General features: G+C 39.5%; 1 protein-coding gene across 1 annotated transcript; it reads right to left on the reverse strand.

Annotated features, from left to right (window-relative positions):
• Positions 1–529: 529 nt before the first annotated feature.
• LOC139948712 (serine/threonine-protein kinase tousled-like 2) lies at positions 530–22,950 on the reverse strand. Its single transcript, XM_071946980.1, has 17 exons — positions 22,821–22,950; positions 20,999–21,218; positions 19,623–19,716; positions 17,793–17,908; positions 17,158–17,259; positions 16,023–16,115; positions 15,655–15,744; positions 15,164–15,300; positions 14,496–14,733; positions 13,305–13,484; positions 12,181–12,272; positions 11,312–11,401; positions 10,064–10,233; positions 8,723–8,864; positions 8,064–8,175; positions 7,456–7,563; positions 530–6,874 (listed from the first exon to the last, which is right to left on the reverse strand). Exons 2-17 carry the CDS (start codon positions 21,152–21,154, stop codon positions 6,677–6,679), a joined length of 2,118 nt encoding a protein of 705 aa, XP_071803081.1. The 5' UTR covers positions 21,155–21,218; positions 22,821–22,950; the 3' UTR covers positions 530–6,676.
• Positions 22,951–23,664: the final 714 nt, after the last annotated feature.

The following is a 23,664-nucleotide window of genomic DNA, read 5'->3' on the forward strand; positions in this document are numbered from 1 at the left end:
TAATGTTTTTAATGGTAAAAACATGGAGGTAGTTTGGTATAATCAAGAAATCTGGAAGTGATAACTAAACTTACTGTATTGGTCATTTTTGGTGCGGTTGGAACACCTCTAACCCGATCAATTGATCTGTCACTAAATAATGGGGCTTTTCGTACAAGCAAATTGCATTTTGATTTGCGGAGGCGCAGCATGACATTGAGGGTTGTCGGAACACAGGGTGGTTGGGTTGTTGGAATATAGGGGTATCAGAAAATAATGGTGTCGGAATATAGGGGTTTTCGAACATAGGGGTTTTCGAACATAGGGGTGTCGGAATATAGGGGTGTTGAAACATAGGGATATCGGAAAATGTATAACCACTAAATAATCTTGAAACTTCTGCAAAACCCACTCAGTTTGACCTACCTCTATGGTTTTACCAAGTAAACTTTCCCTGGATCAGTTGGAACAAATACAGTGTGTGTGTTTGTGGGTGGGGGGGGGGGGGGGGTAAGACAAGAACTAACTGAAATCTACTGATACAAACAGCTGTTTTTACATATCCACATTTTGCTAGAAAGCTTTGTGTTGTTTTCTTTATTTTACATCCAATTATACAACCGGGCATCTTCTTCATGATGGAACATGGGCATGACACATGTACATGTACAAGGTAGTCATTGTTATGCAAATGAGTTTTATTTATAGAAATTATGTACATTGTATTACTTTACAACTTGGAGTAATTAAAAACCACTATGCATGCAACCCATGTCAGAATTCATCCAGTTCACCAATGTTCAACTTATACTAAATTTTCAAGAGCAAATGTTTTATAAGCAGCTTCACAAATCAAAAGTTGTTGCGTTTAGAGCAAAAATTCTGCTGCGCAAAACAGGATACCGGCCAAAATGCCATAGTTTTATTAGTTTCCCCTGTATTTTTCACCTAACAATTTATTTGTTTCATAAACAACATCTTCCTGCAAATCATCTTTGAATAACTGGGTATGTATGTATTATATAAAACCATGCATTGGTTGCCATCACTTTGGTCAAACAATGGAATCAAGTGTACACGCCGCGCGAACCTCCAAGCCAATGATAGCTCTTCATTGACCTCAGTAGAGGGCGCTGTTTTAGGCTTGTGAAGTTGTAATGTCATATTATGCAAAAGGGTCCATAAGTTTGTGGTTTTATTTTAAAGCTTAGCTTAATACAATCTAATACAAAAAGCAACTGTTTGTGAAATTGGTGAGTAATGCTTGTATTTTATAAGCCAATTTTAGACATGGTGGACAAATAACTATAGCACACTATTTGGTTTGGGTTAATTTGTCTGTGTACACCAAACCAGGCAGTGCACTCCTATAGTGTCCTAAATACCTCAAAAAGGCTAATTGAACTTGCATGTAGAAAGTGATATTACTTGGGCAGTATGTTGGTTACATTCAGGCCCCAATTTCATAGAGCTGCTAAGCACAAACAAATTTACTTAGCATGACATTTTTTTCCTTGATAAAAACAGGATTACCAATCAAATTTCAACGTAATTTTCAGGATAATCAAACGACACCTGAATACCAGTACCAAGCAAAATGCAAAAAAACGGAAATTTGGTTGGTAATCCTGTTTTTATCAAGGAAGAAATTTCATGCTAAGCAAATTTTTGTGCTTAGCAGCTCTATGAAATTGGGCCCTGTTAATAAGGTGATGAATCAGTAGAGCTTTTATTGAGTGGTAATAAAGCTATTATTGGCTTCTGTATGTGTACATTCACTCCAATAGACCTTTATCACGCTGTTTACCATCTTGGTCATGTACCCTGTTTCCATAACAGTAATGAATTATGTTATTCATTGCGCAAACATGGCACCAGATTATTATTTCCTCCTGTCTCAGTTTGGTTATTATGAGTAGAAATGGAGTCAAACTAAGATGACCACACCGTGATAAAGGTCCTTCAACCAGGGACTAATCTAATAGAGCTGCTTAACAAAACATAGAAAACATTGCTGAACAATCTTGAGCAGGATACCAGTCAAAGTTTGTACATGACACATGATGTTTTGGTTGGTAACCTGCTACGACTCATAGAAATACATATGTTAAAGGGCACAGTAAGAGCAGGCCAGGGCCCAATTTCATAGAGCTGCTTAAACGCAAGCAATATTACTTCACAATCTTAGCAGAAATGAGCAGGAAACCAGTCACAAATTGTACACGTTACATGATAGTTTGGCTGGTAACCTTATTCTAGTAAGCAATATTTTTGGGGGCTTAGCGACTTTTGTACTTAAGCAGCTCTATCTGCTTAGTAGTCAATTTTGTGCTTACTGCAAGATTTCCATTTCATAGCGATGCTAACCATAAGTACACAAAAATGTGTGCAAACCTTTCAGTGCTTACTGCATGAAAATAAATGACGTCACAATGCAAATCCATGGCCGCCTAATTTTTCTGCTAACCTGTAAAATACGCTTACACCTTAGCAAATTCGTTCTGCTACAGTTAGCACAAAAATCTGCTTACCGTTAAGCAGTGCTATGAAATTGGGCCTACAAGTAGGTGTGGATATAGAGACAAATCTTGAACTGTCAATCTGTTTTACAAACAGTGTTTTAACATCTATGATTATGAGATTCAAAAAAATATAATCGGTTACGTCATAGAAAAACATTCATAACATGACAGCAAGTTATTGGTACACAGCACAGATTGATCTGTACAATGCAGCTAATTCTTTCTGGATGTACAAATTTGCGGAGAAGGGCGTAGCAGGGGGGGGGGGGAGTTTCCTTTCACTATATAGTCAATGAAAAAAAAAGAACACATTTTGAAGAAGAAAGGCTGAAGGCCTGGTCCCACTGCAGTGATACCGATAACGATAACGACGCACAGAGAGCGCATTCCATTGGTTGAATGAGCGTGTGCGTATTCTGCGTGGAGCAATTCAACCAATAGACTGGTTCTCCTTGCGTCGTGATCGTTATCGTTATCGCTAAAGTGTGACTCGGCCTTTAAGCTGTTTTGGAACATCCTATGATGACAGCATTGCATATTTTGTATGAATTAAGCATTATTGTGGTGGCTGCTCTACGTTGTAACACCACTATGTTTTGACAGCCCTTTGTGATCTACAAGCAAGGTTTGGGTTTGGGGTTAGGGTTAGTAACGTACATTTGTTTGGGTGTTGGAAATAAGGGATGACAAGACATAAGTGTGTAACCATTATTACTTAGGAAACAGACAATGCAATGTAACAACTGTTCTACTTGATAAGGGTAAGTTGTTTAATAAATAAAAAAATATATAAAAAAAAGGGGATTTAAAATGGTGACACAACATTTAACAGTTTCTGATAACTTAAAGGCACTGGACACGTTTGTCAAAACGTAATTGTCAAAGACCAGTATTCTCACTTGTAACCCAACATTATGCATAAAATAACAAAATGTGAAAATTTTGGCTCAATTGGTTATCGAAGTTGCAAGAGAATTATGAAGCAAGAAAAAACGCCATTGTTGCACAACTTTGGGTGCTTTCAGACGTTTAATAAAAGGCTTCATCTGAAGCTTTTAATTATTTGAGTGAGAAATAATCTCTTTCTCAAAAACTACATTACTTCAGAGGAAGCCGTTTCTCATCGTGTTCTATACTATCAACAGCTCTCCATTGCTCGTTACCAAGTATAAGTTTTTAAGCAAACAATTATAAGTACCAATAGTGTCCAATGCCTTGAAAGCAAAATTATCTGCACAAAAATACATCAACCCCTTCCCACTATACATGTACTGACCTTTCTGTTGCGATTTTAGAGCCATGATATTTGCAAACCTGGTTTGCAAAAATTTGGCAACCATTTACAGTGAAACGTACAGTAACACATTTAAAACGACAAAGCTATCAAATTTCCCATAACACTGCTTTAAATGAGCTGTGCAACCCAAAATAAAAAGTACCAGAATTGTTCATAATAAAATATGGGTTTTAAGACGATTAAAGAGGACATAATTTGTGCAAAAAAAAAAACGGTTTTACATTTTGTGAGACTCAACGTTGCCCATACAACGTAATCGGCGATCGGTGATTTCTACCAATAGACCTTTGACGTCATCCAGCGGCCATCTTAGTGGAAAAACGGTGACGAAACAATCGCAACGCACAGATTTGTACACGCAACGCACAGGATTGGCCAATGAACAACCTCCTTTTGAGATCTAGGTGAGGGCGCTCTACTGAAATGACGTCATGTGCATATTCCCATAAGGTCTATAGACAAGGCCCAATTTCATAAAGCTGCTAAGCACTCACAAATTATGCTTACCAGAAAAAGGGTTACCAGCCAAAATACCATGTCACATGTACAATTTGTGACTGGTATCCTGCTAATTCCTACTACTACTTAAAGCAGAAAATTTCTAAGCACTATGAAATTTGGCACAGGTCTACATCACAAAGCTGTTCTTTCTGACACAGGATTGGTACACGTTAATTTCCCCACAGCACATGGTAAATACTGCTAAGCAAAAATATGCAGGATACCAGTCAAACATTTCAAATGTTACATGGTGTGTTGGCTGGTAATCTTAATCTGGTAAGCATAATGTTGCTGCGCTTAGCTGGGTTTTTTTTTAACTTAAGGAGCTCTATGAGATTTGGCTCTGGTTCTGGTTTCATGGCACTGCTAACCGAATAATTCTCAAAAAATTCCAGTAATATATTTTATGAATTTATCTTGAAGTTATACCTTGGCAGTATTTATACAAAAAGAGATGAACATGAAAGTTCATTCAGATTATTTTATGACCTCTTGGGAATTGTTCTGTTCCGTGAGTTTGACACATTTTTGGCATAAATTACCGAGATGAAAGCAGTAAAGAAAACACAATTTGTAAGGAAGACTGAAAACTTGTCAGCATACATCTACACTCAGTCAACATCAAAGTTCTTGTGTAGCAGAGCTTTGAGTAAAATCCAAATAAAAGCTGCTTTGATATTATTTTTGGTATGCAACAACAAGGGTTCAGCAACATCTTCTTAATAGCTTTTGAAGTCCAACCGATAGAGCTGGCAGGTGATCTTTGGCATTTTGAGACATTTTTACACTTGATTCATAAGCTGCTCTTTAGACTTAAAGGAACACATTGCCTTGGATCGGTCAAGTTGGTCTTTGAAAAGCATTTGTAACCGTTTGTTATAAAATGGATATGGGTAGAAAGATGTTTTAAAAGTAGAATACAATGATCCACACATATTTGCCTCGAAATTGCGTGGTTTTACTTTTACTTTGCAAACTAACACGGTCGTATGGGAGTCAAAATTTTGAACCCCATAACTCTGGCTAGAAGTCTTTTAATGAGAAATTACCCCTTTTTCAAAATCTAGTTTGATACTATCAACAGCTCTTCAATGCTCGTTACCAAGTCAGTTTTTAAGTTCATACCTATTCTGAGTAATTACCAAACGTGTACCTTCCCTCTAAGCAGTCATCTTATAATTAACTCAAATATGCTGAAAGAAAACCAGTGAAGTACAAGTATTTTTTTGAGATGCAAGTGACAGGCAACACATTCACTTTCCTACAAACAGAAGCTAAATCCTGGGCCCAGTTTCATAGAGCTGCTTGAAGACACGGTACACTATTGGTAATTGTCAAAGATCAGTATTCTCACTTAGTGTATCTCAACATATGCGCAAAATAACAAACCAGGGAAAACTGGTCATCAAAGTTGAGAGATAATAATGGAAGAAAAAACACCCTTGTCTCAAGAAGTTGTGTGATTTAAGATGCTTCATTCCAGGACCTCAAAATTTAATTCTAAGGTCTCAAAATCAAATTAAAATATTTAGGTGAAAAATAACTTCTTGTTTGAAAAACTACGTTACTTCAGAAGGCGCCGCTTCTCACAATGTTTTATACTAATAACAGCTCTCCGTTGCTCGTATACCGTGTAAGTTTTTATGCCAACAATTATTTTGAGTAATTACCAATAGTGTCCATGCCTTTAAGCCCAAAAGTAGCTAAGCACAACATTATGCTTACCAGAATAAGCCTACCAGCCAAACTAACATGTCACATGCACAATTTGTGACTGGTATCCTGCTCATTTCTGCTAGGAAATAACTGTTAAGCAATATTTTTCTACTTGAAAGCAGCCCTATGAAATTGGGCCCAGGTTCTTTTCAGAGGCACCTTGAGTTTTCCAGCTTCCCAGTTTGTGGCAGAGGCTGCAGGGCCAGAGACTACCTTTCGGATGTAGATTGATCTGCTTGCATGCTTTGAACGAGGTTGTACTCTCACCCCCCAGTCCTTTCCACGGGTAACTTTCTGGCTTCCCAGGCCAAGTTCACGCAAGGACTATCTCTGACCATAGTTTAACTAACATTGCACGAACTCTGTCTAGTTGGACTACGCTAGTCAACTTTTGGAACCAACCTACTGGGCATGGTCGCATCGCTGGTTACCAACAGCCGTTTTCATCAGCACAGCGCAGAGTGGACAGTTATTACAAACATGAAACGTGTGTTGAGTTGGTGTTTGCCCTGACAAGAGTCGTTTGTACTTCAACCTCTGTACGCATGCCCTACGTACCACTCGTCAACCATTGATCCTTGCACGAACTTGATCCCAGTCTGTGGCAGCTGCAGGGCCGGAGACTAGCTTTTGGTTGTACATGTAGATAAGATTAATCTCCTTACTGAGAGCTAGTCTCAAGACTTGTTGTACTCGAGGAGCTGACTGCTGTACTGGAACTAGTAACATTGTTCGTGGTCACACTATTTGCAGCTAGTGATTTCCTGCCGCCGACAGGGAGAAGGTAGGGTTGTTTGGCAAGGGTAAGGACATCGACGCGATCCTCCTTTTGGTAGACGAGGCAATGACGAATGAACTCCTGAACGGAAAAGATAGGAGAAAGTGGAAGAATTTTCAGAAACTAAGATGCCACTGCGTTCGATACTGTCAAGGCCCGGTCCCACTGCAGCGATAACGAGAACGATAACGACGCAAAGAGAAGGCATTCTATTGGTTGAATTGCTCCGCACAGAATACGCCCACACTTATTTAACCAATAAAGAGCAAGTATTGATAACGTTTTCGTTCTCATTATTGTTATCGAGGCCGGTGTGACCGGGCCTTTCAAGTGAAATTTTTGACAAATTCCTAAAACGCTCAATGGCAGCGTATTTCAACAAATCTCTTGAACCCCTTTAACATAAGCAATTTAGCAAGGGTCTCTTGCTAAATTGAAGAAAGGTTGTCACAAAATGTACCTTAACAAGATGGCTAGCCCCAGTCATGCACAATGACATCAAATAAAACAATCAGTGCTTGTAAAATTCTTAGCGAGGGACCAAGATAGTTTTGTTGTTGTGTGAAAAGGGCTTTACTTTACACATTTTTATGCGAGGTTTGTAAGTTTTTCACAAAAACTAAATTTGACCTTGGAGCCCCTCTTCCAAACTTAAGCCTTACCTTTGCCTCTGCGCTGACTACTGGCTTTGGTGGGAATTGAACCTGTGTTGCTTTAAGGATGGTCTTTTGCTCTAAGATTGATGCCTGCGACAGATTGTGACCAAAGGGCTGAAATAAAAAGTTGGATTAAAACAAAATTGTGAAAAGGAGGAATGAAACAAACCAGCAAAAAAACTATACTTCAGACGAAAGCAGTTTCTCACAATGTTTTATACCACCAACAGCTCTCCATTGCTCGGTACCAAGTAAATTATTATGCTAACAATTATTTAGAGTAATTACCAATAGCGTCCAGTGTGTTTAAGAGCAGGGGTTTGCCCAAGTGTCTCTGGAATGGTTCGGTGACAATTGTTTTGCGTCACCGTGTAAACCCCAGGCCCGAGGCCTGATAATTCAAAGGGGCAACGAAGGCGATTGCCTCCATGCCCCCAGGTCATTGAAATGCTCCAGTAGAAATTTACAATTTCCTCATAGGGTGCCCTTTTACCCCCCAAAAATGCATTGGTGCCCTAGTCCTTTCAAAAAACGAAGCATACAGGCCTGAAACCCTAAGACACAAAATAATTGCAAATCTTCAGAAGGCTCAACGGTGTTCAACAACAACATACCTTTTTTCCATACAGACATTGATAGAAGATGATACCAACTGACCATACATCCACCTTAGATGAGATCTTAGGCGGCTCCTGGCCAACTTGAAAACATTCTGGTGGCAGGTACCTGAAATTATTTAAAAAACAGGAAATCAATTCAATTCAATTCAATTCAGTTCAATTCAGTAAGGTTTATTATTCAATTGAAAAAATTACATGACAGTAGTTAAAAAAAAACCAACATTTACATGTTTACCAAAGCTTGTAAAACAAAAGGGGCGGTTAGGTTTGCGTAGTGGTGTCTTGCCTCCCCTTCCACCTCTGCGACCCCGGTTTGAATGCCAGCAGGGGCACTATGTGGATTGGGTTTTCAGTGCCTACTTGACTGCGTGGGTTTTCCCTGGAATAATTCTTAGGGGTTTTCCTTCCACATCTTAAACTATAACTTCTTCATCATCTTCTATTCTCGTTTGGCTCTAATCAGAGCATTGAGAATATTTATCCAGATCCCGAAAGAAAACAGAACCTAAAAGCGGGAAGCCTGAAAAGGGGACACCCACTAACGTGAACACATTGTATCACCTAAAATACCAATCATCTTCATCTTCTAAAACTTGTATGAGAAGAACACCAAAAATTTCTCAAAGTCTTAAGACCCAAGTGACAATAATTACCAGTATGTGCCGGCTCCTTGCGATGTTAGGTCCATCCCTCCCTCTTGTGAATTGAAGTGATCATCGTCCATGATCTTGGACAGTCCAAAGTCCGTAATCTTAATCTCTCCGCTTACGTTTCCCGAACTTAGAAGAATATTACCTTTTAGTGGGGGGATAAGGATGAATTTATGAATAAGGAGATATTTTTTTCTCAAGAAATCATTCAAAGCTCTACTTTGAGAAATGCATGATCTGAATTGTTTTCACAGGTTCTATCTTGTGTTTTTCACAAAAACTGCTTCTCTGTCCCAGTCTTCTCACTTGGTGTTTCTCAACATAAACATAAAACAACAAACCTGTGAAAATTTTAACTTAATTAATCGTCAAAATTGCGAGATAATAATGGAAAAAAAACCTTGTAAGACGAAGTTGTGTGCTTTAAGATGCTTGATTTCAAGACCTCAATATCGAATTCTAAAAATTTGTGGAAAATAACTTTGTTTCGAAAACTACGATACTTCAGAGGGAGCCGTATCTCACAATGTTTTATACAATCAACAGCTTTCCATTGCTTGTTACCAAGTAAGTTTTTATGCTTAACAATTATTTTGAGTAATTACCAGTAGTGTCCAGTGCCTTTAAGCACATAAAGTAGTCAGCACAACAGAATTATGTTTACCAGAATTAGACTACCAGCTGAAATACCACGTTACCTGTACAATCTCAGAAAACTTTTTTACTAGAAAGGGGATCTATTTAATAAGTAGAACCATCCATTTTTCATCTCATTTTGGGGAGGGGGCAAGAGAAGAGAGGGGCAAGGATTCAGAGTGTGGCTACAGCCTCCTCCCCCCCCCCCCCCACCATCTTGTTACACCACTGTCTCCAGCAAGTGTGGATTATGTCCTCTATTCTAACATGCACATTAAAAACTGGTGTGCCCCAGGAATCCATTTTAAGACCACCATTAATGTGCACTTAAAGCCATTGGACCCTTTCGGGAAATAGTGTTGTCCAAGGCCCACACTTTGTGTACCACAACTTATGTATCAAATAACAAACCTGTGAAACTTAAGGCTCAATCGGTCATCGGAGTCGGGAGAAAACAACGGAATAACCCAACCTTGTTTCCGCGCGTTTCGCTGTGTCATGTCATGTGTTTAAAATAAATCCGTAATTCTTGTTAACGAGAATTTATATTGTTTCGCTGTTTGCTCAAAAAGTAAAGCATTTCATGGAATAATATTTCAAGAGAAGTCTTTCACCATTGCCTTCTGTAAACCCTGTAAGTTATTTGTAAATCTGTGAACTTTGGGTTTTTTTTTTAACCTAAAGGGTCCAATGGCTTTAACTACTCACCTGGCTTTAGATCGTAATGAATAACAGGTGGTTTCCGCTCATTAAGGTATTTCAGGGCTGAGATTGTTTGCATCATTATAGAGCGTGCCTCTCGCTCTCCTATCATCTTGTGTTGTTTCAAGTAGAAATCTAAATCGTTGCCAGGGCAGTATTCCAGCACTGTACAGAAACTACAGATAACAAATAAAAAATAAAAAAGATCTTATAATAGGAAAGCGCAAAATCCGCAGCAAAAGGCCCCCAAGGCGCTTCACACAAACATTAAATTAGTAAGAAGTTAAAAGTGCACAATGCATTTAAATAAAACAATACAGAAGAAATAAAACATAACTTAAAGAGTACAGGGGTCGATTTTCACCAAGAGTGAGGGAGATATACAAATTGCATGGATAGTCCTAAGTTAGGACGAGTAACTGCTCCTAACTCTAGATAAGACTAGTCCTAACTCTTTGGGAAATCCACCCCAGTAATATGTAAAATACAAGCAATGAGAAGGGGAAACTTTCAAGAGGTTACTTCATAAAACAACCTACGAAGTAAACATTACTTAAAAATAACAGTACAAGGTAAAATACAAGCAAGGAAAAGCGCCTCAGCTAGTAACATTTTAAGGGAAGCTCTCTCTTCCATAATTATCTTCAAACTATGTGAGTAAATCTGTGGAAGTTGTGTTTTGTGTTGTACAAAAAGTTCCCAAACCCTTTAACATTCCATCCGAAAGATGAATACTGAAGTGTCTTGCGTAAGGACACAAGTGTCTTGACAGGGACTCGAGCAGACACTCTTCTGATCAGAAACACCAGAACTTGAGTCTGGTGCTATTGACCACTCAGCCACGCCATGCCACACTGATGATTATGGGTACGTTTGTTTAGCTTCCCTGGGTTATCCCCGGTCTGCCCCGGTGCGTTTGAATAGCTTTTGACGACATTCCAGGGGCTCTTCTAGGTTAACCCCCAGTGCCCTGCTTGTGGAGTGGGTCACTTGGGGGGCTTGCCCCAGGTAAACGATGTCACTACGAGAGCAGTGAGTGGTCGTTCGTTTAGCTCTTGTCAGGGGCTCACCTGAGTGAGCACCGCGGGGTAGACCCAGGGAAGCTAAACGAACGCACCCAATAAAGCACTCTTCGAGAAGTGAGTCTAATTCTAGGCCATCAGCTATATGCCATTCATTTTCAAAATTTTTCTGCTGATTTCAATTCTTACACAGCATTCAACCAATCATGAAATAAAACCAAGAAATACTTACGAATTTGAATCTATTTCAAAGACATCATACAGCTTGACGACTCTTTGATGGTCTAAGCTCTTGTGAATTTCATATTCCCTAAGTGCGTGTCTGTAAAAACAAAAACAAGATAACGCATAAAATGTTGGTTTTACCCTTGCACCGATGTTTGTTAAAGGCAAATGATACCCTTTAGGTTTTGGAACCGTTCAAATGTTTTAATCTTATATAAATGTAGATGAATACAATAAAACTATCTGGTGAAAATTTCTTTTCAAAAGGCGGTCGCGTTTTTGAGATTACGCCAAAAATCCTGAGAAAATATGTCCATGCAGGAAGAATAGTTCATAATAGGAAAACACGATCTAAGAAACATTATTGACAGTAACACTTCTCAGAACTTGGGGGCATATAAATTAACATCTTTTAACATAACCACAGTACTTTGAAGTGAAACGTTTCTAAAACAGTGACTACCAAATGCATACCTCCCCCCGCCCCTAAAAAAAAAAAAGGTGTTTTTTGTTTCCATCCCGTTAGCCCCGATTCACACTTATCAGCCTGATCTGGGCCCAATTTGATGGCTCTGCTTACCGTTAGCACAGAATCGGCGTTTACAGAAGCAGGGAATACTGTGCTTACGGCAAGCGTATTTCACGGGTTAGCGGCGAATTTTGGCTTCTGCACATGCGTACTCCCCGTTACTACGCATTCTAGGCTTACAAGGCTAGCGCAGAAATTTGGCGCTTGCACGTTTGCGGGGAATCGTGATCGTTAAGCGCAGAATTCGGCGGTAAGTAGAGCCATGAAATTGGGCGCTGCTAGCTTGTGTATGGATTGAACCATGCACACACCTATACCAATCTTAATGTATAAGAATGAAGTCTCACTTGATGTAGTTGGCTTTCTTATCTTCCTTCCATTCCTTGTTGAGTTGATGAATCTTACACGCAACGTATCTCTGCTCTTTTAGATCAAAACCCTGCAGTGGAGTAAAAAATACACACATTTTACAATAATCTTATCAATCCAATCTACATTAGGGCCTTGGTCATTGGGCCAATAATATTCCTTTATTCTTTCTCAGCTCCCTGGGGAGTATACAGCACCGGCAACCATAGCGCTCCAAAGGTTTTTTCATACACAATACCAAAGAAGCCTGTATGCACCACACCACTTAAAAGGTCATTATCTAACCTCAACGAGGGACGCTGTTTTTGGTCATCTAACGCCATATGCAAGGAGTCTATTTGCAGAGGCATGGAAAAAAAGAAGTGGATTTATCCCCAAGACCTCAAAGCCCATCGTTCATCTTCACTTTCATCAGCTACCCAACGCCTTTGCTCTTCCATCGCTCATTTCAAGCTTTCCCCGGGACCCCACACCATGACATGCCATAGGGATCGTGCTTTCTCAGTCATAGCTCCAAAACTTTAGAACAAGCTACCAACCCACATTCAAGCAGCACCTTTGTTCGACATTTTTAAATCATTACTTCAAACCCATCTGTTTTGTCAATCTGGTTATAGCACTTAGAAACTTACATATTTAGCTCTCTATAAATGTTGTAACTTTTATTATTATTATTATTATTATTATATAGTAAAGGTTTGCGGTAATACCACGTAATGATAATCCCTAAATGAGTTGGGGGTGGTTCTGAAAAGAACCGTTGGTTTCAACTCAACATTTTAATCAGTATGCTCTGATCGTCTTCTGGAGAAAGCACAACTCAATTAGAGATTATCATTATATATGGTGTTACCACAAAACTTCAGGGCTGTACGCTTCGTTTTTGAAAGGGCAAGCGCACCAAGGCATTTTCTTCGTAAAGGGCTCCCTATGATGAAATTGCAAATTGTACTGGAGCATTTCAAGGGCACCAAGGCAATGACCAGGGGAGACGGAGGCAATCGCCTTCGTTCCCTCCGTGAAGTATCAGGCCTGAACCTTTACTTTATCGTATTTCCACCATGCAAAGCTTCAAATCCTACTTATTACTATTATTATTTACCTTATGGACTTCACTGAAGCCACCTTTCCCAAGGAGTCCCAGCAGTAGGTAGTGGTTCGAGAGCGTCTGATGGTGGTTGAACCTTGATTGGTCCTCATTGTGTATTCTTTTTAGCTCCCGTATATGAACATTACGCTCTCTCTCTAACTTCTCCAGCTCTCCTTGTAAGTCAGATTCCTCCTGCGAGCATTGGGAAGCAGTTAGGTATTTTTGTGAGATCCAAATAATAGTAAAAAAAAATATACAAAAAAAATCCAAATAAAAATAGAAATGAAAGTTACCAAGAAGTAAACTGAATCAGTGTATCAGGGTAACAATGTTGGATAGAAACACAACCTCTCCAGCGTTCTCCTTTACAGGGATGTGTAAGTCTGTTGAAATAGCAACCTGAACTATGAGCACAAAGCGTGAAAGCTTGCGAGCGCAAAGTGTGAAAGCTTGCGAGCGCAAAGTGTGAAAGCTTGCGAGCGCAAAGTGTGAAAGCTTGCGAGCGCAAAGTGTGAAAGCTTGCGAGCGTGAAAGCTACCGAGTGTGTAGCCTGCTTACTTATATCTTTGGTTTTGCAATCTGGGTATTCTACACGGTTTTGTCTTTATTAGCTGTTTCATAGCGCGTTCCGATGACATCACAACACACAATATTGAAAACTGTTCAAAAAAGGACTTTTTTAAAGTGTGTGGTGATTTTTTCTTTTACACACATGTTGACCGTTAGGCAGCCATCATATGTGTGAAGTTTCACATCGATTACGTCATCAGGGTTTACGTGACATGGCATTAAATGTGCACTTTTCGAAGTCTTGTAACTCCCAAATCATGTTGAAACTTGCTAGGTTGTTAGATATTGGCAAGTCCCTGTAAATATTTTTAAAACGCCATGATGACGTTATCACAAAAATTGTTACGATTTTTTTGTTTGCACCTTTAATTCATAAATTGCTGACTGAACCTGCATGGTATAATCCAAATCCTTTTTTTTAAACAGGCTTGATACATCCTAACTGATTGGAATACAAAAAGATTTTCATATTGAGTCAAGTGAGAAGACTGGTCTTTGACAAATACCAATAGTGTCCAGTGTCTTTAAAACAGTTTGTTCCTTGGAAACAACCCTTAGCAACAGTCGTAGCCATAGCGATAGCCACCAGTTTGAATATGGCTTAATGAAAAACTCTCCGCCATCTCTACTCACCTTCCTCAGAGATGCTAATCGTAACTTGAAGATTTCGTCTCTCTCGTAATACTCCAAGGGCGTCATTGGGGTCTCAACGGCCGGCTTAGCGAACACATCGTCTGGACCGTTGGCCATGGCTGCTTTGGCCTTGTTGGCCTTAGCCGAGGCTGCCTGAGGAGTCGGTGGTTTCTTTTTGGTGAGTAACTTTCGCTGTTGTTCTATTTCTTCCTTTTCTTTGCCTAATCTTTCCTGTTGTCTGTTGTATTACAGAAAAAAAAATCCAAAGTGCAACTTTTCATTGATCATTTGTCTACAAAGGAAAAGATGGATGACCCATGAACAAATATTCACTGCTTTGTAAGCCATGGTTTAAACTACAAAGATGATCCATCTAGCACACCCTTAGACGATCCTCAGCACATTCAACATTTTCTGAGGCAATGCCGAGTGAGAATAGATTGCTATGGGGATCACCAAAGGATCATACAGGAACTTGTCTTTTTTTAACCACAACACAAGTAAAAACAGTAATTTTTTTTCTTTAGGACACCTCATATGTATGAAGAATTTGACCAAGAACTGCTGCTCCTACAGGCATAGCACATCGGTTGCTACATGTATTGTAAATTGATTGCAGTGCCACTAAACAGAAGATTTTGACTGATTGGAAATGAGTGAAAACTTACTTGACAAGTTCCGTGAATGCATATCCATCCTGCCACGTTTCCACAAACTGAGCTCCCTGCCTCTTGGTAGTGAACTGACCCAATCTCAGTCGGTTCTCCATGCTTTTCCGTCTCGCCTCTTTCATGTCAATGTCCGACTTGAAACAAATCAGACAAATTTTTGTTTATCAAGTTAAATAAAGTTTCATGATAACTTAGTTTCCTTGATTAAGATCAAACAAACCATTTGGTTAAAAAAAAGAGCTCCAATAGCTGTTTATTGAACAGATCCATTTCATGTGACATAATTTACAGGAAAATATAGTCTTAATTCAAGATTTGTTATCCCTTTTAATTTGCGCAAGACTTGCGTTAATTATTTATGAAAATTCCCTGCAAATTGCTGCTGGACAACAGTAGTTTCTTCCAAACAGTTCCGTCTTTAAACATGGCTCTCTTTGTTCTATTTTTCAGAACGCTGAGGGCAGGGAGGGTTCGATTCAAACACTCACCTTTTCAAGGAGTAACTTCTTGGTCATGACCATGCTTTTGGCGATTTGTTTCTGAAGAGTTTCCACCTGTTTCTGGGATTCTGTTTGTGTCTTCAGAGAAAAGGGAAATAAAGAATCATATTAGTGTTACTTAAAAGTTCCAACTGTGGTGTTGATATTTCAGAGCAGATGATGATATTATGTAAATCAGTTTTGAGTTTGCAATAATCTGAAGTTCTCACAGGGTCAATTTAACAAGCACCTCTACAAAGCCATCCTAATACCCACCCCACATTCAAAAACCACCCATCCCTCTGTTAAAAAATAATAAAAAATTAAAAATTGAACTCTCGAATGGCGTATTTGTGAGGAACTAGAGCTATCCTTACCTGTTTTAAAGATTGTATAGCTGTCTGTGACTCCCTCAAACCACTCGTTACTTTTCCTTCTAGACTACGGATGTCATCAAGGGTCATTACAGTCTAATGGAAGATTGAAGATTAAAAAATACAACCATTAAGCTGACAAAAAATGATAGCGTCTGAAAAATTACACCTCCTACTTTTAAACTTATGCAGAGTATTCTTTAGGTAACGCGTTACTGACCATAAAAACAGCACTGGAGAGGTGGTGATATTGTAAACGTATTGTGAAACAACCCCCTTTGAAGTGATATAGTTTTAGAGAAAGAGGAAGTTCAATTTAACATAAAAAATTAAAACACTTTACAACAAACAATCCTATTTGTTTGAGGTAAGGTTTAGGTCAGATTAGTCAAACTTCCATGGAACTTTTTCTGCTGCTGTCAACATACCCTTCCACCTTCCTCTTCATCATATTGCAAAACTTTGTAAAAAACGTTGCGAACACCTTCCGCACCAACTGCATAACTGCTTTTGCCCAATAACAATTAAGTTGGCAAACATACGCTTCCAACCCCTCTACACCATTTGCCAAGTTTTGCAAATGTTGCAAAAAGTTGGCTAATGTTTGGGTTGTTTGCCCAAGTGGACCACACTCCATGTGTAAAGTTTCCTGAGAATGCGATATCAATTTGGTGTCACAGATTCGAAAGGAATAACTCGCAACAGTGGAGCAGTGTTCAACTCCTGGGAAACACTCTCTGCGAAAACAGCCCTGTGATGTCAAAATTGGCTTCGCATTTTTTTTTTTTTTTTTAATTTATTTTATGCAAGTCGCCTGACAAACAAGGCCTGAAGGCCACTTCAAGGTGTGGGCTACAATGATTTTTTCCAGAGGCCGGTGCCACCTACTCCTAGGTCTGAAACAGGGTTACCCCTTTCACAGTCCATACGAATGTAGGCTTGGGTATCATCAATTCGAAGCCTGGCCGGTAGAGCAGAAAGCACTACCTCCCCAATTTTATGTAGCCAGTGTCATGACCGGGATTCGAACCCACACTCTGCTGATCAAACACCAGTGCTTGAATCCGGTGCTCTCAACCATTTGGCCATGACACTGCCACGAAGGAAGTATCATGAACTTGGCTTGACGATGAGTTACCTGAGTTGCACATGTGACTGTTTCTTTGGGTTGAATCTGTGGTGGGTACTGCATGGTCACCAGATCCACATGGTTGGAATTTGGAGAGGGGGACGGTGGATACTAAAACACAGAGAGGAAATAATCATCAGAATTGGATTAGGTATTAGTTTGTATCTTTATTATTTGTTAGAGACATGTGCGGTGCTTAGAACCAATTGCTCAGACATTATGGTTTATACATGGTTTCCAGCGAGTTGACCAACTAATTAGAACCATTTCACAGAATAAGTTGTGCACAGTAGTACATGTGCTAACTCTGTCATATGGCGAATTGACATTCAAAACCCCAATCCACTGGAGCTTTGCATGTGGGGTGGCTCCCTACCTAATTGTGTGGGCTTTCCCACATTGTGGTTTTCCTCCTATATACAATACAGATCTCATTATTTTTATTTTTTTTCCTTTTCATCCTGTTATTGGCACTGTGTTGTTTGATGTGTTTAACAAATAAAACAGTCAGCCTGCAGTATGATATGTAGTGAATCTAGGAACAGCACTTATAATACATGAACGTGAACTGAGACTGACAATAATTCACTAAGATAACCAGGGGCTATTCCCATAAGAATCTTGTAAACGAGGCGCACACTTACCATTGATTGAGACGTTGAAGGAGATCTAGGAATGAGGTTTGGATTTGGCGCTCTTCCCGGACTATTTCCTGATGTCTTGAAATACTCGCTGATCTTCTTAGCGTTGTGACCATGGCCTGCAAAGTTTACCGCAAAAACAAATTGTTTATTTTTAAGTACAGTTAAAGGGAAGGTATACATTTGGTAATTACTCTTCAAACGAATGGCAACAAAAACTTACTTGGTTAGAAGTACATGTACAGCAGCTTTTGATAGCAAAAACCATTTTGAGAATCATTTCACTTTGGGAGTAATATAGTTTGAATTGAATTGAATTGAATGGTTTATTCGTCAAGTATATAAAAATACATGAAATTTACAATCCTATTGTACAGCAACATATAAAATATTAAAATGTAAAAATTGCACAAGAATTACCACAATACTACATAAAACAATAACCTTAATATAAGTAAAAATCATTAAAGTTTATATAAACAAACAAACAAACAAACAAACAAACAAACAAACAGTCAAGCGCTAAAGCATGGTTGGGTAGTGGACCCCCTCCCCAAATTAAAAGAGGCCAAATTGCACAGGAGATGCCAGAAAATCAAATAAAACAATAAAAACAATAAGGCAGTACATAGGGCTGGATGCATTGCAGTTATCGAATAAAATCACAGTTAAAATTATGGATAGCAATAGGTAAAAATGAATTCTTGAACCTGTTAGTCTTAAGGCTTAGTTGACGGATCCTACCAGATTTGTTGTGAACAATCAGTGGGTAAAGGGGATGTGTGTTGTCAGACAAAATACAGTGGAACTTACTCATAGTTAGGGAAAAAGATAATTTTTGTATTTATAGATACACTACATAAGTCTGAGTAGCAGACCTGATACTTCACAGAGGCATCAAAGGCGATTGCCTCCGTGTCCACTGGTAATTGCCTTGGTGCCCTTGAAATGCTCCAGTAGAAATTTGCAATTTCATCATAGGGTGCCCTATACCAAGAAGAAAATGCCTTGGTGCCCTTGTCCGTTCAAAATCAAAGCATACAGCCCTGGAGTAGTGTTCTGTTGGATTGTGTATTTCAATTGTGTGGACATAACCCTCTCTGGATTTTTGGTGATATATCAAAAACGCTACCACCTTTTGAAATGAAATTTTCAAAATATCTACATTTATATATAGGTTCAAAGCAATCAAAGGGTTCCAAACACCAAAGGTATACACTTCCTCTAAGCATCCCTGTTTATTTTCCTAACTGGTGAAATGGAACTTTGTGAAAGGAGCAGGGCCCATGTTCATAGCGCTGCTTAGCGGCCAATTTTCTGCTTACTGTGCGATTTCCATTTCATAGCGCTGCTAACCGTAAGCACGCGAAAAGGCATGCTAACCTTCCGGTGCTTAACGCATGAAAATAAATGACGTCACAATGCAAATCCATGTTAAACGCGCAATATAGCCGCCCAATTTTTCTGCTAACCTGTGAAATATGCTTACACCTTAGCAAATTTTTCTGCTACAGTAAGCACGAAAATGTGCTTACCGTTAAGCCGCGCTATGAAAATGGGCCCTGATGTCAACACACTTTCAAGGATTGTTCATGATTTTAAAAAAAATTGTCAGATTACAAACTGCCATGAACAAATATTTTCATCCAAAATAAAAACCCAATGGTGTACCATCCCTTTAATTTTGGGAGCACCTTTTTTTCATTCAACTTGCTGACTCATCTGGTGAGAAGGGAATAGTTGCAGTGCCTTGAGAAAAACCTAAATATATTTAGCTTTTCAATTTGTAGTTCTACATATTTTCAAATGTCAGACAGATTGACTGATACATACCTCCACCTGAGTTCTGATCATGATTTTCAGGGTGTTTCCGTTTTCTTCGCTTCTCCTTTCTTTCCGGTGTTCCAGTTGTGACCGCCCGAAGAGACTAGAGTTATAAGTGAAAGGGGTAAACCAATTTTCCCATCAGATTTAAGGATTTATTATTGACATTTATGATACAAACTTTGTATCCTCAGGTCCTCAGGTCACAAAAACAACAGCCAAACTCATAAAGCGTTTTGACAGAAAGTTTCTGCTTACTGAGCAGCCCTTAGCAGAAACCACAGCAAATGGCGGGCTAATTTGCTGAGCCCAATTTCACAAAGCTGTTTTGCAGAAAATACGGCTTAGTGCTTAACAAATGTCTTTGCTAAGCAACATATGTGTGGGGCACCAGTTGAAACACTTTGGAAGGTTGGCTGGCAACTTGTTTCTGGTGAGCAAGATTTGTCTATACTTAGCAGATTTTGGGCTTACATGCTTTATGAAATGGACCCTTCCCATGAAATATGCTAATCACATTCACGCATGCGTACAGACCCTGTTGGTTGGCAAACGCCATAGAGTTGTGCACTAAGCAGACGCGCAATCGCGTCTGTGTCACGCACCCATTAGCTGTGTACAAAACAGCGCGATATTCCCTCATTTTGCCAACCAAAACGTTAGTGCGCACGCGCTATGTGCAATTTACATATTTCATGGGAAGGGTCTATTGAGCCCAGGGCCAAATTTCATCAAGCTATTTAGCAGAAAATGCTGCTCAGCAAACTTCTTTGGTACGTGATGATGGGTGGGGCACCGGTGGCAACCTATGCAATGTTGGCTGGTAACCTATTTCTGCAAAGCAGAATTTTTCTGTGCTTAGCAAGACTTTGTGCTTAGAGGCCTTATGAAATTGAGCCTGGTAGAACTATTCATGTAAGATCTTTAGCCATAACCATATCGCCACTAACTCGAATACAGCCCAACAGGCATTGAACCTTGCTCAAGGGGCACAGTGACTTCCCTATGGTAAGGGGCACTTTTATGATAGAAAAACCAACACTTTTCACAACATTATTTTCATTTTACAAATTATGTTGCGCCGGAAATGTATGACAGTCCAGTGTGTGCAAATATGTATAATTTTCTTTGTAGCCCCTGTCTCTTATCTTCGCGGTAAGCCAGCCAACAGTAGCACTATAACAAGCAACACAAACTTGTACGCTAAGACGACCCTTATACCACCTAACTTAGGACGGGCTCGGGGCTGTTGCCATGAAAGTTACTAGGCGTTGAACCTTTCTTATCTTTTATGAAATTGTTCATAGGATGCCTCCTAAGTAAGGACGAGTTAAAGATGAGTCCTTACTCTTTGTGAAATCGACCCCTGGCCTAACTTGCAATACCTGAATTTCACTGTCTTCTGCCTGAGAGCTGTGACTGCCTGCACTCTGACTGGAATCATCATCTATGACGATGGGTGGCTGGCTACGATTTCCCTTAAAGCGGGCTTCCAATCTCTCCAACCTCTGAGGATCAAAGTTCCGAAAGTCCTGCATCATGTCTGGCTGTGAATATCCTTTGTGAAAAACTTAAGACGCTGGGTCGACGACAGTAGCTTACATTCTGCTTGGATAGAAAGCATGGAAAAAATGGTTTTGAAGTATTGATGTGAAATTACAAATAGATTGAAGCACAAGGACAACATTGGTTTTTGCCAAAGACAAGCAGCCGATTTCACAAAACGCTAGGATTAGGCCTAATCCTAACTCGAGCTAAGACGAGTAACTCGTCCTAACTTAGGATCATTCAATGCGCCCTATGTATTTGGATACGGAACCAAACCCGTCCCAAGTCCTAAGATTAATCCTAAGTTAGGAAGAGTTTGGTGAAATTGACGGCTGTACCCTCTGTTAGCAAAAAGCATGCCATAAGATAAGCATTTCACCCCCTGAGCTTTGTAGGGGTCACACATTTTGAGCCTCCGTAATTACACGTTTTCAAATCACTACTTGATTGAACAACAGTTCAACATTAGGACTCAGACAGCAATAAATTCATTTTCCTATAGGTAGCCTATACTACTCATCTAAAACATTCTCAACACACTGTACTCAATTCTTGTGGCTGCTTTGCAGTCAAAGAACACTCAACACTTGAAGAACCCTAATGGTCTGACCAAACATTCTGTGAAAGAGGGGTGTTACATTACAAGGCTTGACAAACTGCTGTTCACACCCGAGCTGAGCATGCATGGCGCACAAAGAAATAAAGACAATGCGGTGTACTGTGCAAGAAGCCTTGTTGTTCGACAAAAAAGACCAAACAGTAACAATCTATCAATGACAATTTTGAAAACATATGGCATTACAGAGGCACATTAGAAGAAGTAATACAAAAGGGCCACTGATTATTAGCATGAAATATCGACCAAAATGTGATGGACGTTATTGTTACAAAATTAGTTCCCAGGCCATGATTGTTTTGGCTCATGATATAAATTTCTTTAAGCTTTTATAATATGCTTGGGGGTAGAAAAAACTAGCAGCTTCACAGTATGAAAGTGATGGAAAATTGTCCGTATCCGGTCTGCCACCACTTGTTAGGAAGTAACTAAAATAGTAGGTGGGGTGGGCTATCGAATTTACTCAACAACAAGCAAGGTGGTCTGTTGGTAAAAATTAGTCAAAAGGTTGTGGCATGATGCAGAAAGTTTTCCCGAAACCGACTCCTAAATAAAAATGAAAACTAAATCTGTTTCAGAATCAGTACAGAGTAGTCAGAGAGGACACCAGCATGGTCAGACCATGGAGGTAGTCAGACAACAATGATTATGGTTTGGTCTTTTTTGGTTGGCCACCCCCCACCAAAATGCAAAACATATTGACCAGTGTAAATTAAAAAGAACATTTACAACCAAGCAATGTACGAATACTTTGACATTTCTCTACCCCCACAACAATTGCTCCTTAACAAAGGTTCTCTAAAAACGTATCAGCCTCGAAAAAAATTAAGAGACCATCTAGACATCCAAGAATGTCTCCTCTTTTCTTTCAAAGAAATCACATCTTGAGTAAATCCAAGATGGCGCTTTCCTGGAAACTAGAAAACTACGAGTATTTCGTCTTTTTACTCCACTAAATCATTCTATAGTTTTATTAACGAGCAACATTTTATTTCAAACGGTATCTCTGTGAAAAATAACAATGGTTGGGGTTAAAATCTTACCTCAGAAAAGGGAGCAATCGTCCAAAATATTAGTTAGAGAAACGATGCCTTTCGTGCGTGTGGATATGTCACCAGTCTGAGTCGGTTGACGTCACTGTCTGATTCGGTAGCTTTCGGAAGTTGTCGGTAATCCTTGAACTGTGATAATGCTACGGCGGCGGCGGTAGAGGTTAAAAATCGATAATGGCCTTGAAATTTGAATACTCTTATGACGTCATATCCCAAAATAGGTAATCCCGTTTCCTTTCTGGAAACTATTTCCAGCAGATTGAAGGGGGCAGGGGTGGGTTTTCTTATCTAAGTAGCAGGGAGTTCTGGGGAGTTGAGGCTTGCTCTGTGGTTTGATGAGCGTTGGCGTTGACAATGACCGTCATCGATCAAAAGGATGCCACCGTTTTACTTGGGCTGCAGGCGGCTGACTCCTTTAAGTAGGTCAAATATGTTAATGAGCTTCATGTATCCATAGACCTAAGAGCAGACCTACTATACACCTGTAAAATAAAAATAATCTTTTAGACTCATGGGATCGAAACGTCAGGCCATTTTGATGTGTTTTTATTTATATACCTAATGTTACTCGATCATCTCAAATTAAAGGAACACGTTGCCTTGGATCGGACGAGTTGGTCAAAACAAAAGCGTTTGTAACCGTTTTTTATAAAATGCATATGGTTGGAAAGATGTTTTAAAGGTAGAATACAATGATCCACACAAGTTTGCCTCGAAATTGCGTGGTTTTCCTTCTACTGTGCGAACTAACATGGTCGGCCATTTATGGGAGTCAAAATTTTGACCCCCATAAATGGCCGACGTGTTAGTCGACGAGGTAAAAGGAAAACCACGC

The sequence above is a fragment of the Asterias amurensis genome, chromosome 16 (genome assembly GCF_032118995.1).
Source record: "Asterias amurensis chromosome 16, ASM3211899v1".
In the NCBI taxonomy this organism is placed as follows: Eukaryota; Metazoa; Echinodermata; class Asteroidea; order Forcipulatida; family Asteriidae; genus Asterias; species Asterias amurensis.

Bases quoted from the DNA above. Each gene is read 5' to 3' on its own strand.
- LOC139948712 (XM_071946980.1), bottom strand. From the start codon at position 21,154: ATGATGCAGGACTTTCGGAACTTTGATCCTCAGAGGTTGGAGAGATTG. The intron at 13,485-14,495 runs GTGAGTAGAGAT...CAATGCTCGCAG, and splicing joins GATTAGCATCTCTGAGGAAG to GAGGAATCTGACTTACAAGG. The intron at 10,234-11,311 runs GTAAGTATTTCT...TGTTATCTGTAG, and splicing joins TTTGAAATAGATTCAAATTC to TTTCTGTACAGTGCTGGAAT.